The sequence below is a fragment of the Cnephaeus nilssonii genome (genome assembly GCF_951640355.1).
Source record: "Cnephaeus nilssonii genome assembly, chromosome: 15".
In the NCBI taxonomy this organism is placed as follows: domain Eukaryota; kingdom Metazoa; phylum Chordata; class Mammalia; order Chiroptera; family Vespertilionidae; genus Cnephaeus; species Cnephaeus nilssonii.
Window position 1 is genome coordinate 64,042,191 of NC_137086.1, and position 18,497 is coordinate 64,060,687.

The 18,497-nt window shown below is 42.4% G+C and overlaps 1 protein-coding gene across 3 annotated transcripts in view; it reads left to right on the forward strand.

Moving 5' to 3' along the window:
- REV1 (REV1 DNA directed polymerase) overlaps window positions 1-18,497 on the forward strand; it is a 115,081-nt gene that overhangs the window by 25,001 nt on the left and 71,583 nt on the right. For all 3 annotated transcript variants that reach the window (XM_079792361.1, XM_079792363.1, XM_079792362.1), the window contains exons 2-3: window positions 10,963-11,026; window positions 12,426-12,552. In XM_079792361.1, coding sequence (XP_079648487.1) covers window positions 10,973-11,026; window positions 12,426-12,552 — 181 coding nt within the window. In that variant the 5' untranslated portion in view covers window positions 10,963-10,972. The remainder of the gene's footprint in view (window positions 1-10,962; window positions 11,027-12,425; window positions 12,553-18,497) is intronic.

Below are 18,497 nucleotides of genomic sequence, written 5' to 3' on the forward strand. Positions count from 1 at the left end.
ATGATTTGCCTCTTCTTTCCTAGTGCCAGCTGGGTTCTGCCTTAGGCTCTCTCTTGTGCTTTGCAGGATTCCATGAGGAAAACTACAAATGACAATAAAGACACAGGCCTCCCCTCCTACCCCCCACCCCCCAAAAATGCACATTTGAAGTCCAGAGTGAAATGTACACTCCAGCAAACGATGAAATAAAGTTAAGGGGGAAGTATGCATAAGTAATTTTATGCTTTTTAATAAGCAGGCCCTTCATAAGGTTCTTCATAGCGTTTTGAACATCCTTATAAGAATGGGAGAGTCAGGAAATCTTTTACATTGTAGGTGTCCCTGGGCTCATTCTTGGTAGAGCTGCTGTTATTTTGCCTTAAACTTCACTTACCTGGCTGGCTGCTGTATTACATGTTGACACTGGGTTCTGGCACCACTGCACTAACAGCCTCTAACTTTGTTCGTCTTTATAATTTCCTAGAGGCCTGATGCACAAAATTGGTGCAAGAGGCTCGGCCCTTGCAGCCCTGGTGGCTTGCCTCGGCCCTTGCAGCCATGGCTTCGTCCAGAAGGTCGTCCATAGGACTTCCGGTCTAATTAGCATATTACGTTTTTATTATTATAGATTACTTGAGGACTAATTGATGAGTTTATGAACCTTTCAAGGCTTTGGACATTTCCCTTTTGTAGAGTCACAGAGGAATACAGAACAGAGACAAATTTTCAGTCTTTTTCAATTTGAGTTTTTTCTTCAAAAAGAATCTTATTCAGATCATAAATAATCTAAAACTTATAAAAGCAGAGCTGCCAAAATTGAAGTGGGTTTAGAGAGTGGAATCTTACTTGCTGTTTTTACCCCCAACTCTTTTTTCCCAGCTCTATCCACTCCACAGCCAGTTCATGGCTCCATAGAGATTCTTCTGAGTGCAAATTAATGTAACTTTGTTTTATTGAGATGAGAGCCTCAGTGTTGTGACCCAGCATTGGTATAATATTAGTATAGTAGTTGCTCATGTTTAAGTGCTAAGGATAAGGGTACTTTTGCATACATAAATTCATTCTTCATTTTTTTAACTTAATTTTAAAAAAATCCTCACCCAAGGGTATTTTTTCCCATTGATACTTTTAGGGAGGATGGAGGGGAGAAAGAGAGAAGCATCGATATGAGAGAGACACATTGATTGGTTGCCTCCCACCTGCGCCCCAATTGGGGCTGCGGATCGAGCCTGCAACAGAGGTGTACATGCCCTTGACCGGGAATTGAACCACAATCCTTTGGTCTGCACTGAGCAACCGTCCAGGGCTTATTTAATTTTTTTTTTAAACCCAGTAGTTGGTTTCTACTGTAATGCTGCTGGATAAGAAGTTGGTAGGTTATTTTAGGTTGTGCATTACAGTTTCGGAAATGTTGATCACTTTCCTCAGAACCATCAAGCACTGGGGAACTACTAGGTGTACCGGTTATTAATGGCGGATTTTGTAATCAAAGAAGACATGATAATTTCAAGAGAAACATTAAAAGTGATTTATTCAAAGTAATGTCCATCACTAGCTACACATTTCCCCCATCTTTCAGGTAATTTGTGAATACCGTCCCAATAGAACTTTTCTTGTTTTGAGGCAAATCATTCAGAGACCCAATTTTCCACTTCTTCATATGTATGTTTTTAAGTGCTGCTCAAAGTGCGTGTGCCATCGATCAGAACAAGTGGTAATCTGAAGGAGCAAGGTCTGGTGATTACAGCGGGTAGGTTAATACTTCCCAGGCAAGATCTTTTAACGTGTCTTTAATTGGTTTTGAAGTGTGTGATAGTGCGTCATCCTGAAGCAAAATTACTTTGCCATGTCTTCTGGCCCATTCTGGTCATTTCACGATCAAAGTGTGATTCAAGTTGATTATTTGTTGCTGGTTTCGATCAGTATTAACGGTTTCACCTGGTTTTAGAAGCTCATAATACACCACACCTTCCTGATCCCACCAAACGCAGAGCATTGTCTTTCCAAAGCGATTTGGCCTTGCAGTTGATGTTGATGGTTGATCTGGATCAACCCATGATTTTGTGTGTTTGGGATTTTCAAAATAAATCTACTTTTTATCGCCAGTCACATTTCGATGCAAAAAAGACTTTCGTGCCGTCGAAGCAACATTTTACTGATGACTTTACGATTTTCTATTTGTCTTTCGTTCATTGATGTGGCACCCATTTTCCTTCCTTAAAATCTTTCCCAATGCTTGTAAACTATTGGAAATTGTTTGCTGAGCAACGTTTAATCTTACTGCAAATTGTTTTTGAGTTTGACATGCATCTTCCTCCAATAATGCTTGTAATTGTTGGTCTTCAAACATTTTTGGTTGACCTGGACGTTCCTTTGTCTTTCACATTGAAATCATCACTTTTAGCCCTAACTGGTTTGGCTCAGTGGATGGAGCGTAGGCCTGCGGACTCAAGGGTGGGTCCCAGGTTTGATTCTGATCTGGGCATGTACGTTGGTTGCGGGCACATACCCAGTAGGGAGTGTGCAGGAGGCAAATGATCGATGTCTCTCTCTCATTGATGTTTCTGGCTCTCTATCCCTCTCCCTTCCTCTCTGTAAAAAAAAATCAATGAAATATATTTTAAAAAATCATCACTTCTAAAGCTTTTAAACCAGCGTTCACAAGTATCTTGAGATGGAACACATTCACCATAAGCTTCCCGAAGCTTTCAGCAGCACTTTTCTTCAAAATAATTAAAACTTCCCACAAATGCTCTTTTTTTTGGGGGGGGCACGAAATTCAACATTTTTAAGCATAAAAATATATATGATGTTAACACCTTCAGCAAATTTGACATATGAAGTTTTGAAGCTTGCTGTCAATACAACAAAATAGCATACATATCAAATTGCATATATATCAACATATGTGTAACTCCATCTATTGAAAAAAATCCTTATTATTAACTGGTACACCTAGTAGGTTGGAACCCAGTCTGCAGGAATTTCATCTGAAAACTAGTAGGCACTTTTTACTTAACAAGTCTGCCTTGGGCATTGGATGGCTTGTCCATGAAGGAAATTCTCGTAGTGAGTGAGGTTAGTCAAGAGTAACATAATACTAGTAATTCAGAAGGTTGTGGGTAACTGAGAGGATGAGAACAGTTTTATTTCTGTGGACTGTTTCTGTCAAGCTGTGATAGCCTGACTTCTTGCCATCCTCCATGCTAGGGAGAGCACTATTTGAAGAAGCAAATGAGTCATCTAGAGTGGGGAAATTTTCCCCTGGATATGGCGTCAGGGCACTAACAAAGCCCCTTTTTCAAAGATTCTTACTGGTTAGCAGAAACATAAGCCTTTTTATTTATGGCATACCAGTTTCCAAGGTCAGGGTTTTATGTTAGCTACTTCCTGATTTCAGGCTTCCTAGGAAGCACCATAGTCTTTAGAACCCTTTACATCAGCGGTCGCCAAGCTTTAGGACCTCACAGACCACCAGTTGGTGACCGCTGCTTTAAATGATCTATACTTCATTCTACCTGTTTTGTGGTTCTTGTTAGCACCAAAATTGTGTGTCATTTGCTAATCTTGTCTGTGCTACTTTTTGAGAAAGGAGTGTCTTATCATATTGCTGACTATTAAACAGCACAGGATGCTATTGTGAATTTTTGGAAAGCTGTTTTGAAATAAAGAGTAGGTAAGATTAAATATGCAAGGTAGAGTTTTGAATATTGATATACTAGTGGCCCGGTGCATGAAATTCGTGCATGGGGGGTGGTGTCCCTCAACCCAGCCTGCACCCTCTCCAATCTGGGACCCCTCAAGGGATGTCCTACTGCTGGGGGATGTCCCTGTGGGATCAGGCTTAAACCGGCAGTCGGACATCCCTCTCACAATCCAGGACCGCTGGCTCCTAACCGCTCACTTGCCTGCCTGCCCAATTGCCCCTTAACACTCTGCCTGCTGGCCTGCTCGCCCCCAACTGCCCCCGCCCCCGCTGGCCTGCTTGCCCCCAACTGCCCCCCCCCACTGGCCTGATCACCCCCAAATGCCCTCCCCTGCCAGCTTCATGGTCCCCAATTGCCCTCCCCTCCAGCCTCATGCCCCCAACAGCCTTCCCCTGGGGGTCTCATGGCCTGCAGCTGCCCTTCCCGGCCAGAGGCCCATCCACGACCGGGTGCAGAATCTTGCCTTGTCCCGGGGTGACAACGCAAGCGTTCCGCGCCCGGCCGCTCTGTGCCCACTGCCCAGAGGCCCTCCGTGGCCGGGGTGGAATGCTTGCCTTATCGCCGCAGCGACGAAGCAAGCATTCCGCCAGGCCGCTCACGCTGCCTGCTCTCAGGGGCCGCCCTCCCTGGGACTGGGGAACACCGGCGGGGCTGAGAGGATTGGGTGCTGCCATCTTGGTGGCTGAGTGATGGTCAATTTGCATATTCCCTTTTTATTAGTATTGGTGTATACTATACTTGGGACATAGTGCTATTACTACTATGCTTTATATATAAACTAGTGGCTTGGTGCATGAAATTTGTGCACATTAAAAGGGGCACTCAGAGTCAAGTCCCCGCCCACCCACATGCACCTCAAAATCACATGAGACCCAGACCCGGCTCCCCCCCCCATTGGGCTAGATCCAGACCCGGCCAGTCCCACCCTTGTCAAGGCCCGCCGGGTAGGAGGCTAGCCTCAGGTCCCCTGGCCTGGCTGCAGGATGGGGGGCGTGCCTTGAGGTCCCCTGTCAAGCCCCGCCAGGTGGGGGACATGGCCTGAGAGCCCCTGTCAAGCCCCGTTGGGTGGGGGGCATGGCCTGAGGTCCCCCGTCAAGCCCCGCCAGGCAGGGGGGTGCAGCCTGAGGTGCCCCGGCCCGGCACCGGGAGGGGGGCACAGCCTCAGGTCCCCATCAAGCCCCACTGGCAGGGGGTGCACAGCCTCAGGTCCCCTGGCCCGGTGCTGGGGAGGGGGGCGCAGCCTGAAGTCCCCTGTCAAGCCCCACCTGGCAGGTATCTGAGGTCTATCCTCTCTAATAAACTGGTAATATGCAAATTAACCATCACTCTGCTACATAAGCCACGCCCGCCAGCCAATCAGGGCGAGTATGCAAATTAACCCCATCCAAGATGGCTACAGCCACAGAGAGCAAGGTTTCCCAGGTAACAGAGCAAGCCAAGCTTTCCAATAGCCGTTGCAGGCCTAAGCCTCCACTCAAGCTACAAAGTTTCAATTATAGAAGGTAAACAAATTCAAACAAATGGCGGCAGAATGGAGCTTGAGAGAGCAGGCCAGGGTTGCCGGCGGCAACAGGGGAAGCAAAGCTTTCCGCACACCCTGGCCGGGCTCACCCACTTAAGGCTACAAAGTTTCAATTGTAGAAGGTGAATTAACTGCCACAGAAATGGCTGCCTCCCTGGAGGGAGCAGCAGGCTTGGCTCCACTCCAGGCTACAAAGTTTCAATTGTAGAAGGAAAATAAATTCCAGATACCAGGGCCTCTGCTTGGGTTGCCAGGGGGCGTGGCCAGCCTGCAAACCACCACAGGCCCCGCACTCAGGCCGCCCCATGCCCCAAGGGAACCCCACCCTGATCTGGGACACCCTTCAGGGCAAACCAGCTGGCCCCCACCCGTGCACCAGGCCTCTATCCTATCTAATAAAAGAGTAATATACAGATTGATCATCACTGCAACACACAATATAGCTGCCCCCATGTGGTCAAAGATCCTGCCCCCATGTGGACACAAGATGGCCACTACAAGATGGCCAGCAGGAGAGGGCAGTTGGGAGGCACCCGGCCTGCAAGGGAGGGCAGTTGAGAGGGACCAGGTTTGCAAGGGAGGGCAGTTGTTGGTAATCAACCCTGCAGGAGAGGGCAGTTAGGGGTGACCAGGCCTGCAGGAGAGGGCAGTTAGGGGTGACCAGGCTGGCAGAGGAGGGAAGTTGGGGGCAAACAGGCTGGCAGGGGAGCAGTTAAGCATCAACCAGGCTGGCAGGGGAGTGGTTAGGGGGTGATCAGGCTGGCAGGCAGAAGCGATTAGGGGCAATCAGGAAGGCAGGCAGGCAAGCAGTTGGGAGCCAGCAGTCCTGGATTGTGAGAGGGATGTCCCACTGCCTGTTTAGGCCCGATCCTAGTGGGATCGGGCCTAAACGGGCAGTCAGACATCCCTCCAGGAGTCCCAGATTGGAGAGGTTACAGGCTGGGCTGAGGGTCAACCCCCCCGCCGTGCACGAATTTCGTGCACCGGGCTTCTAGTCAATGATAAGAGAGAATCATTGATTGGCTACCTCCTGCATGCCCCATACTGGGGATTGTGCCTGAAAACTAGGCATGTGCCCTGACCAGGAATTGAACCATGACCTCCTGGTTCATAGGTCGACGCTCAACCTCAGAGCCATGCTAGCCGGGCAAGGCAGTTTTACATGTTGAGCATATTCTTCATATTTTCATTCTATGCTATCTTGAGTATCAGGAAGCAGATGAATGTGGATCTAACCAAAATGAGGGAAGTCTTTGATGCTATGTACATCTCAGCAGAAGTGTGATAAACCTACTTATTGTTTACATCCTGTCACCTGAGTCTCCCTTTTATTTGGCCATGCAGTTCAGGTAGCTTTGCTGCATGCCAGCATGATCTGTCACTGCTCTTGACCAGGATTATAGATCTGGGTCATGTAGTTCACTTGATGCTCCAGGGTTTGCTGGTTTCTTCCCCTATTCTTCCTGCCTGAAATCTTTCTTTTAAGTTTATTTGTAGGGCTAGTATTTCCTTGATTGGTGCTCATTTTTTTTTAGATTGTGAAATTTTAGAACTCATACAGAGTGCCTATTTTTCATTTGTCTCAGTAGTGCCTACTATAGTATCATGCTTTACAAACAGTAGTATGCCGTTAGTAGTCTAGTGTGGGTTCTTCTTTACATGTTCTCTAAGTTATTTCTTAGATGACATAATTTGCTGTGATAGGAAATGTAATCTACAGCTATATACTGAACTGCTTAGCACTGACTGTCTGATAAGAGAAAGTTATACAATTGATGGCAGGTGTCCTCTCTGTCATCTTCTAAATCTTGGCCCAGTAATTCATTATTTGCTAGACCTTGAATGCCTTGAGGCAGTTTTTTAAAAACAATGTTTTTTGTAGCTTTCCTCTTCGTCAGCAGGAATTTTGGTCCACATTGTTTAGTTTACTATTTGTTATGAAAATTTTCTCAAGTTGAATTTGAATATATAAAATTAATTATGTTTCTTGTTTCCTTTTCCCTGTTTTGGGGTTTTATTGTTTGAATCCAGGACCAATAGGCATTTGCTGTACATGGGTCAAATTAGTGGAAATGATGCAATTACAATTTTAAGTCCTTTATTCTCATTCCTTTTACTTTACAAAGCTTTAAACATTTGTCCGGGATAGCTTTATTACTCTGGAATGGGTAAAGAACCTTTAAAATCTGTTCGTTTTTGTTTTTTTATTACAGCTTTGTTTTGTACTTGTCTATTCTCATTAACCCATCAGTAAGGATTTTCATATTGGCCTTTCTCAGTGGATACACAGTATCCTCTCTAATAAAATGGTAATATGCAAATTAACCATCACTCCGCTACATAAGCCACGCCCACCAGCCAAGCCACGCCCGCCAGCCAATCAGGGCGAGTATGCAAATTAACCCCAATCCAAGATGGCTACAGCCACAGAGAGCAAGGTTTCCCAGGTAACAGAGGAAGCCAAGCTTTCCAATAGCCGTTGCAGGCCTAAGCCTCCACTCAAGCTACAAAGTTTCAATTATAGAAGGTAAACAAATTCAAACAAATGGCGGCAGAATGGAGCTTGAGAGAGCAGGCCAGGGTTGCCGGCGGCAACAGGGGAAGCAAAGCTTTCCGCACACCCTGGCCGGGCTCACCCGCTTAAGGCTACAAAGTTTCAATTGTAGAAGGTGAATTAACTGCCACAGAAATGGCTGCCACCCCGGAGGGAGCAGCAGGCTTGGTTCCGCCCCAGGCTGCAAAGTTTCAATTGTAGAAGGAAAATAAATTCCAGATACCAGGGCCTCCCCTTGGGTTGCCAGGGGGCGTGGCCGGCCTGCAAACCACCACAGGCCCCTCACTCAGGCCGCCCCACGCTCCAAGGGAACCCCCACCCTTATCTGTGACACCCTTCAGGGCAAACCAGCTGGCCCCCACCCGTGCACCAGGCCTCTATCCTATCTAATAAAAGAGTAATATACAGATTGATCATCACTGCAACACACAATATAGCTGCCCCCATGTGGTCAAAGATCCTGCCCCCATGTGGACACAAGATGGCCACTACAAGATGGCCAGCAGGAGAGGGCAGTTGGGAGGCACCCGGCCTGCAAGGGAGGGCAGTTGAGAGGGACCAGGTTTGCAAGGGAGGGCAGTTGTTGGTAATCAACCCTGCAGGAGAGGGCAGTTAGGGGTGACCAGGCTGGCAGAGGAGGGAAGTTGGGGGCAAACAGGCTGGCAGGGGAGCAGTTAAGCATCAACCAGGCTGGCAGGGGAGTGGTTAGGGGGTGATCAGGCTGGCAGGCAGAAGCGGTTAGGGGCAATCAGGAAGGCAGGCAGGCAAGCAGTTGGGAGCCAGCAGTCCTGGATTGTGAGAGGGATGTCCGACTGCCCGTTTAGGCCCGATCCTGGTGGGATCGGGCCTAAACGGGCAGTCGGACATCCCTCCAGGAGTCCCAGATTGGAGAGGGTACAGGCTGGGCTGAGGGACAACCCCCCGCCGTGCACGAATTTCGTGCACCGGGCTTCTAGTATCTTAAATAAGAGGCTTTTAAATGATTGGGCAAATGAATTAAACTAAAAATATATTGTATTTTTAAAATTTGCCTCATTTATCAGATTGTTGCATTTACTTTTTGTGGGTATGCATCCTTAATCTAATAGCCAGAACTCCCAAACTCTCCTTATTTGTTAGAACAGATATATGGATTCTGTTATATGATGTCAAGAACTGTGTGTTAACCCATTTCCCAGGACTCATTTAAGATAAGGGGGAAAATTTTGAGGGACTGAACAAAGTAAGCCTCTTGAACACAAGTATTCAGCAAAGCAAATATGGCACTTCTGAGATTCATGATGAACCTTAGGGAGCCATGCCCCTGCCTTTATCAAACTTGAAAAAACAAAACTTCTCCCTTAGCACCAACAGCCCCTAATCAGGGTTAATCACTTTGCACCTTGTTGCTCTGTTGAACTAACTCTTTGAGCATATCTCCACACATCTTTTAGGCACCCTTCAAAGGTAGACAGTAAAAATTCATAATTAACCTAAGTGTCAGAAGGGAGAAACTACATCCCACAATATACCAAGAATAGAAATACTTGAAAGAAAATATATGCTGTTATGTTCTAAGATGTTACTCAATAACAAAATCTTCAAAACCATATCAAAGCTGATTTGACTTGGATAATGTATAAGGCTTCTCCAGCAACATAGGGTAACCATTTGATATTAAACTACATGTAGTTACTAGAAGAAGAAAATGCCTAAATGGAAATCATGTTAATTTTATGAAGGATAATGCAGTCATGACTCAAGATATAGCCATTTAGGGTTAGCCTTATGCTTTGATGTAGAAGTCATTTTATTATTTTTTTAATATTTTAAAAATGTTTTTATTTAATTTCAGAGAGAGAGGAAGGGAGAGGGAAGGAGAGATAGAAACATCAATAAGAGAGAAACATTAATTGGCTGCCTCCTGCACGCCTCTTCTGGGGATCCAGCCTGCAACCCAGGCACGTGCCCTGACTGGGAATTGAACCAGTGACCTGACCTCTTGGTGCATGGGTTGATGTTCAACCATTAAGCCACAACAGCCAGGCTTAGGAGTCATTTTATACCTTGCTAGCCACTAAGCTATCATTTGGTCATTTCGGTAATTTTATAGTACAGATGGTCAAGTGTTGACTTAAGGAAAATGCCATATTTTCTTGTTTATCAGTGATAATCTTTCTGCATCAAATCCCTAGATCAGCACTTTTCAACCTTTTCATCTCATGGCACACATAAATTAATTACCAAAATTCTATGGCATACCAAACAATACATATTTTGCCAATGTAACAAAAAAAAAAAAATAGGTGTAACTTTGATTCATTCACACCAGACAGCTATTGTGTTGGCTGTTGTCGTTTTTTAATTTGACAATCTAAGGGAAAAGAGGTGTGTGCCCCTGACTAACTAGTCAGGTATTGCATGTTTTAAAAATTCTGTGTCCTGACTGGAGTGCCTCAGTGGTTGGCCTCAACTTGAGAGAAGTAAGTGTTGTCCTGTGCACTGAAAGGTTGCCAGTTTGATTCCTGGTCAGCACATGTGTGGAAGGCAACCCATTGAGGTTTCTCTCTCTTATCAATGCTTCTTTGTCTCTGTCTGTCTCTGTCCCCCTCCCTCCCTTTCTTCCTTTCTCTCTAAGCATGTAGTCTGGTGACGATTAAAAAAATTTCTGTTGTGTGTGGCACACCAATTGAAAATCACTACCTTAGTAGATGTGTTGTTTTACTTGATTTTTTTTAAAGGGCTTTTTGTGTAATAGATGAATTACACTGTGAATGCACTCTTAAGTGCCCAGTTGGCAATAGCAAAGACACAGTTTAAGAGCTATATTTATAGGTCATTTCATAAAGGAATGTATTTTCTTAGATTCTGTTAACACTGATTAATCCTTAACAAGTAATCACGACCATGTTAGTCACATTTGGTGATTTTTACGTAAGTAAGTGTTAAGATTGGTGCTCAGGAATGTCTAAAAGGTTTCCCAGTTTAAATTTAAAGTACTTGTAATTAAAACCTGATACACACACCTGTAGGAGGGTGTTTTTAGGAACAAATGTCACTTGTGAAACTTTGGAAAAAGTTTCTTCACTTGATATTATACTTTCAACTTTTATGAATTAAACATTTGTATTTTAATTTTTTTATTTTTCTTGATACTGAAGTAAAATATAAATTAGTATATTATGTTATAAAATTGATTTTATTTTTTCTCCCTAATACAGAAACTCCACCATGAGACGAGGTGGATGGAGGAGACGAGCTGAAAACGATGGCTGGGGAAAATGGGTGTGTTTTAAAAGAATAAAAATTATATTGAACTGTTTAGGTATTTTTCATTCTTTTTATAGCTTATAATGTGATTTAAGCCATTTTCTAAGTTATAAATCATTTTAGATACCAACTCTTGAGTTTTCACAATGTGTAGAAAGCTCAACTTGAACCCCTAAACTTGCAGGAATTTTATCCAGAGAAAATAAATATTATAGTGCACACAATTTATTGTGTGATAATTTTATTGCAGCATTGCTAATAATACTGAAAAACAGGAAAACTTAGGGATCCAAGAGTAGGGAATTGGTTAAATAAATTATCTCTATACAGTGGAACACTATGCAACCATTATTTAGCTTTATATTTCTTAAACTGGCAGATGGCCTTGACTTAAAAGGGTGTTGTGTTATAAAGGAATATTGACATATATGATTCTGTTTTTGTAAAGCTTCTATGCTCTGAGACATAGATACAAACTTTGAAAATAAGATCCTAAAATGTTAACAACGAATGGGATCATAGCTAATTTAGTTTCTTCTTTATATAAAAAAAAAAAATTGGCAGTGAGCATTCAATATTTGAATAATCAAAAACACTGAAGTCATTTCCATTAAAAAAAAAAATGTGTACCACTTCTGCATACCTACTGCTTTCTTTTAAAGACCTAATTGATACTCTTAATTGATCTAGATAAATCAATAAAACTTAATTGATAATTTAAATCAATTAAGTTTAATTATTTAAATATTTGGGGAAAATGTAGCTGAATTCAGCCATGCTTTTTAGATTTGTAAAGGTCTGTAGGAAAAATTTGATAATGTTTTAATTGAGGTTCCTGTTATCTAATGAAAATTTGTACTACTGTCATAGATTGATTAGATCCAGAATTTAGCCACCGAATCCTTTATTGTATTCTTGTCTACATGTATGGAGACTATACTGTTTTATTCAAGTTGCTTCATTTTACATGAAGTTATTTTAAGCCTCCTATATACAGAAGATAGTGGAAGCCCATTTAAAATATACATTTATTGACCACTTGTCAAATTTTAATTGCTTTAAACTTTGATGTAACTTTTGCTTGATTTTATAGATAAGAACAATATTTTGTGGCATTGAATTTATTATTTCTGACATTTTATTTTATGTTTTATTTCTGATATTTTGAAATAACTTATTATAAAAATGTTAAAGAATTATTAAAAATTGAGTCAGAAGAGGGGAAAGTCTCTTTTGACCTGCCTGTTTTATTGCCTTGCCTCTGGTTCATGTTTAGCATTACACCTTTGCATCATTATACTTTGGTCATTGGCACAGAATAAAGTCCCTTTAAATAGAAGTTTCTTTAAGAAAAGGGGGAAGGGGATAAAAATATAACTTTGGTGATTAGTGTTTACCTTTTCTTTAATTCTAGGGTGGATATATGGCTGCCAAGGTCCAGAAATTGGAGGAACAGTTTCGATCAGATGCTGAAATGCAGAAGGATGGAACTTCATCTACAATTTTTAGTGGAGTTGCCATCTATGTTAATGGATATACAGGTTGAGTACTTGTTACTTTTTAGGTTCTCTTGGCATGCATTATTATTAGGATTGAGAGTGACTCTTTTTAAATTACCTATAATAAAAGGGTAATGTGCTAATTAGACCGGGTGTCCTTCCGGACGAAGCCAGGGCCAGAGCGAAGCCCGGGTCCTGGGTGCCTGCAGGGGGCCGGAGGGAAGCCTCCGTCCGGGTCCTGGGTGCTGGAGGGAAGCTGATGCTGGCAGCCAGGGGAAGGAATGCCTACTCTTGCACGAATTTTCGTGCATTGGGCCTCTAATCTTATATGTATAAAAATGATAAAAGTAAAATTCTTTGTTAGGTACTCCTTCACTTTTACTGCTATTCCACCTATACCTGCCATTGTCTCTTTTTTAAAAATTAATATGTTTTGATTGATTTCAGAGAGAGGGAAAGAGAGATAGAAACATCAGTGATGAGAGAGAATCATCAATCAGCTGCCTCTTGCACAACCCCCACTGGGATTGAGCCTACAACCTGGACATGTGCCCTGACTGGGAATGGAACCATTACCTCCTGGTTCATGGGTCGGCACTTAACCGTTGAACAGTACCAGCTGGGCCTGCAATTGTCTTTTATTTTATTTTTTATTAAAGTACTTAGGGTTTTTTTGTGTGTGTGTCTGTGTGTTCTATCTTTATTGATTTCAGAGAGGAAGGGAGAGGAAGAGAGAGATAGAAACATCAATGATGAAAGGGAATCATTGATTGGCTGCCTCCTGCATGTGCCCTTGGCAGGAATCAAACCCCAGGCTGACGCTCTATCCACTGAGCCAAACCAGCTAGGGCTAAAGTACTTAGTTTTTAAAAAGTCAAATGAGCCTGGCTGGTGTAGCCTTAGTTAGGTTGAGTTTCGTCTCATGCACCTAGTGTTCTCCAGTTGGATTACTTGTCAGGGCACATGCCCACGCTCCATCCCCAGTAAGGAGCGTACAGGAGGCAGCCAATCATCGATGTTTCTATCTCTCCCTCTTTCTCTAAAGTCAATAAAAACATTTTTTTAAAAAAGTCAAATGAGGTTTAAAATTAAAAACAGTAGTGATCTTGATTAAACAGCTGATTGGAAGCTGACCACACGCGTGTGGTACTTGTAAACTGTGAACTTCAATATAGGAAGATCTTGTAAGGCCACCTCACTGGTAAATCTCCGTGCTGGGGTTCTTCTTCCAGCATTAAGAAGGGTTCAGCAGTCTGGAGAAAGGCTGTGCGTAGATTAAGTAAGAGTCCAGAGATGAAAGATAATTTTGAAAAGCATTGGGGGTCAGAGGAGCCTAGCTGAAGGAGCTAAGTTCTTCTTGCCTCAGGACCCTTGCTTTTTATTAACACAAATTGTCCTAAGGCAAGGTGGATCTATACACTTCAAAGGTTAGGGTTTCCTACAGAAACATTGTCAGATTGGGGAATAGCCTATGGCTGTTTAGGTATTTGGCCAACAGGAGGCAATAACATGTAGATTAAGATGCCCTCAGCTGTCTGGCAGCAAACAATCATCCTATTCAGGTTTGGGGGAAATGCCTTTCAGCCATTCCAATAGGTGCTAACATATGTGACTCAGCCCTTGTTGAGTCCCCAAGTTCCATCAACCTTTTTGGTGAAACTCTTGCCATTATGACATGCTGGAACTGGCTCCCGGCATCTCCCACTGTAATTACCTATAGATTTGGGGGCTGATGGAGGAGGAGGGTGGTATATGTGTAAGATTTCCCACACTCTTGCTTAGAGCAGCATATAAATCCAACTGTCAGCATTTTGGTGGCTAGGGGAAAGCAATGCACCATAACTCTCAGAAAGTAGAGTTTTATTTAATCTTCCTATTATTTTTTCATTCCCTACATCACTTCTCCCCTCTGCTATGCCTATTGTCATTGAGTCTGGTACCTGGAAGGGTCAGGATAGTCTTCTTTGTGAGTCCAGAGGGAGGTGGGTGGAGATACGGAATTCTAATTACTCTGTTACATAGAATTTCAACTGTGAACTTTTTGTTTTACCACCTCTCCACATGTCTACTTTGGGAGGTGCCTTGTACCCCTATTTCATGCATTTCTCTTGTTTTCACTGATACTAAGCAGTCTCTTCTGGACTTCCACATAGCCAGCTTAGATTTTAGCTTTCTCTCATCTGTAAAGACAGTTACCACTTGTCTACTGGCTGTCAGATGTTCCTGCTAAAGTTTCTCTTCTCTTTAGGATTTCTTTCCTATTAAGATAATTTAAGTGTATTTTGACATGAATGGCTGCACATATTTGTGTCAACCTCATACTTTTTCCTCTCCACTTCTCAACTGGCTGATACCTGCTTCTCTGTAAGTCTCTTTATACATAGCTTCCCTTTGATTGTCTGATTGTCTTCTTACTGGCGTGGCTGACTTCTCATGCTCCTATGTGGCACCTTGTATTTGTCTGCGCCTTAGCATTTTTAAGATCTTACTATAGACAAGAACAGGAGATAAATTTTCATTGCTACTGTATCCTTGGTACCTCTACAGTGACTGGGTGTAACCACGCAGGAAATATTTGTTGAATTTTACAATTAAGTTTTAATTAACTGATACATTTGTCTGGTTGAATTTTATTAGGCATCATTGACAATAAATTCTTAAAATGAATTGCTGGTGCAGCTTTGGAAAAATTCACATGCAACTTTTCTACTTAGGTATTCTGGAACATTGAAGCTCCTCGGGCCTTCTTGAGATGTATTATAAAAGATTCAAAATGTTAACAAAAAGAAATAAGCATTGCTTGTTACAGTAGTCAGTTATGAAAGTCCCCAATTTGCAATGGCACCTTATTCACGTAAGAGGAAGAAAAAGAGACTGTGTGAGAGAGAAAAAAATAAGTATTTGTAGTAATCACTACCATGGTTGAAAGTCTGGAATTCTAACCACTTTTGTCACTGATTTTTGTGTGACCATAAGACTTTTTCTCTTTGAACCTATTTATTTTGAACTCATTATTATCACTATCCATTTCTTTAGGGTAGAGATAATAATATTAATTTTTACTCTTATTATTGTTACATTAAAATTCTACAAGTGAAGTTCCATTATGCAGAATTTCATAGGACATGCAAATTGTGGTGATGGACTTTTTTTAGAAAAATAATCTGTTTTAGTGAAAACTTTGCAGCTTTATAGATAAAATAGAATCAATACCCGTGTAATGAATTAGCAAGTGAAGAATAGTGCTTTAGGTGCAGGAAGACTAGTAGGGAATGCTGTTTTATTAATTCTTAATCATGCCTCCCTGCAGACTTTAATATTCCAAGTTTTCTTGATTCTTTTAAAGCTTCCAATTCTTCCATCTGAACTTCTCTTTGATAACTCTTATTTCTTCCAACCCAGTTAGCAGTGAACTTGAGCTGTGAGATAAGATCCTCTGCCTTTTGGATACTCTGCCTCTGTCAATCCATTCTCTCTTCTTTTTGCCCCCTCTCCCCCCAAAAAGCATCTTCATCTCTCTGTTAAGGTTAACTTTTTTGTCTTCCATCATTTTTTTCCTTTTAATTAAAAATTATTGTGAGCCCTGCCCGTGTGGGTCAGTGGTTGAGCATCGACCTATGAACCAGGAGCTCACGGTTCAATTTCCGGTCAGGGCACATGCCCAGGTTGTGGGCTCGATCCCTAGTGTGGGGAGCGCAGGAGGCAGCCAATCAAGTGATTCTCATCATTGATGTTTCTATCTCTCTCTCCCTCTCCCCGCCTCTCTCTAAAATAAATAAAAATATACCTTTAAAAAAAATCATCTTGAGATAACTGTAGAATCACATGCAGTTTTAAGAAATAATACAGAACTCATGAACCTTTTGCCCATTTTCTCCCAATAGAAACATCTTATAAACCTGTAGTACAATATCAACCAGAAAATTGACAATGATACAGTCAAAATAAAGAACATTTTCACACCACAAGGATCCTTCATGCTGCCCTTTTATAGCCAAACCTACTTCCTTCTCTTCTGCTTTCAGTACCTCTTATCCCCTGGCAACTACTAATCTGGGCTCCTTTAAAAAAAAAAATTGTATTTATTTATTTTTATAATTCTTTATTGTTGAAAGTCTTACATATGTCCTCTTTTTTCCCCTATTGACCCCCTCCAGCCCACCCCCGCAAACATCCCCCCCCCATGCCCCAGGCCTTCAGCACCCTATTTTCTATGTCCACGGGTTATGCATATATGCACATAACATCTTTGGTTGATTACCTCCCACCCACCCACCCTCCCCTGCCTTCCCTCTGAGATTCTCCACTCTGTTCCATGCTTCCATATCTCTGGATCCACTGCGTTTATCAGTTTATTTTGTTACTTAGATTCCATATATGAGTGCAATCATGTGATACTTATCTTTCTCTGACTGACTTCCTTCATTAAGCCTGATACTCTCCAGGTCCCTCCATGCTGTCTCAAAGTGTAAGAGATCTTCCTTTTTACTATTGCGTAGTATTCCATGGTATAAATGAACCACAGCTTTTTTATCCACTGATGGGCACTTGGGCTGTTTCCAGATTTTAGTTATTGTAAATTGTGCTGCTATGTACATTCTTTCTGATTGGTACTTTGGATTTCATAGGATATATTCCTAAAAGTGGGATCACTGGGTCAAATGGCAGTTCCATATTTAATTTTTTGAGGAAACTCCATACTGTTTTCTATATTGGTTGCAACAGTCTGCATTCCCACCAGCGGTGTACTAGGGTTCCCTTTTCTCCACATGCTCTCCAGCACTTCTCATTTGTTGATTTGTTGATGGTAGCCATTCTGACAGGTGTGAGGAGATATCTCATTGTCATTTTAATGTGCATCTCTCTGATGACCAGTGACTGAGCATTTTTTCATAATGTCTCTTGGCCTTCTGTATGTCCTCTTTGGAAAAGTGTCTATTTAGGTTCTTTGCTCATTTTTTAATTGGATTGTTTGTCTTAATTTTGTTAAGTTTATGAATTCCTTACATATTTGGATGTTAACCCTTTATCAGATGTATCATTGCCAAATATGTTTGAGTTTATTCTTGTGTATGGTGTAAGTTGGTGGTCTAGTTTCATTTATTTGCATGTATCCAATTTTTCCAACACCATTTATTGAATAGACTCCCTTGACTCCATTGTATGCTCTTGCCTTCTTTGTCAAATATTAATTGAGCATAATGGCTTGGGTTGATTTCTGGATTCTCTGTTCTGTTAAATTGATCTGTATGCCTCTTCTTGTGCCAGTACAAGGCTGTTATGATTACGGTGGCTTTGTAGTATAACTTGAAATTTGATATTGTGATTCCTCCAACTTTGTTTTTCTTGGGCTCCATTTCTATACGTTTTCATTTTAAGAATGTTACATAAATATGTAATCTTTTGGGATTTGCTTTTTTTTTTTTCACTGAGCATAATACTCTGGAGAGTTATCCAAGTCATTGTATTGGTAGGTTTTTCTTTTTTATTGCTGAACTGTCTTCTATCCTTTGGGTATTCCACAATTTGTTAATAATTCACCTGTTTAAGAACATCTGAGTTATATCCTGGTTTGGACGATGAACACTTGTGTACGTAAGAGTGCAATTGCTGGGTCATGGTGGCTGCATGTTCACTTCTTTTGAAGAAATTGACAAATTTTCTCAAGTGGCTCTACTATTTTATATTCCCACTAGAGGCCCGGTGCACGAAATTCATGCACGGGGGGGGGGGGGGGAGTCACCCTCAGCCCAGCCTGGACCTTCTCCAATCCGGGACCCCTCGAAGGATGTCCGACTACCATGGAAACTGGTAGTTGGACATCCCTCTCACAATCCGGGACCGCTGGCTCCTAATTGCTCGCCCGCCTGCCTGATTGCCCCTAACTGCCCCCCTCTGCCAGCCTGATCACCACTAACCACCTCTGCCTGCCAGCCTGATCGCCTAAACTACCCCCTCCACCCCCACCCCCCCCCGTCAGCCTGGTC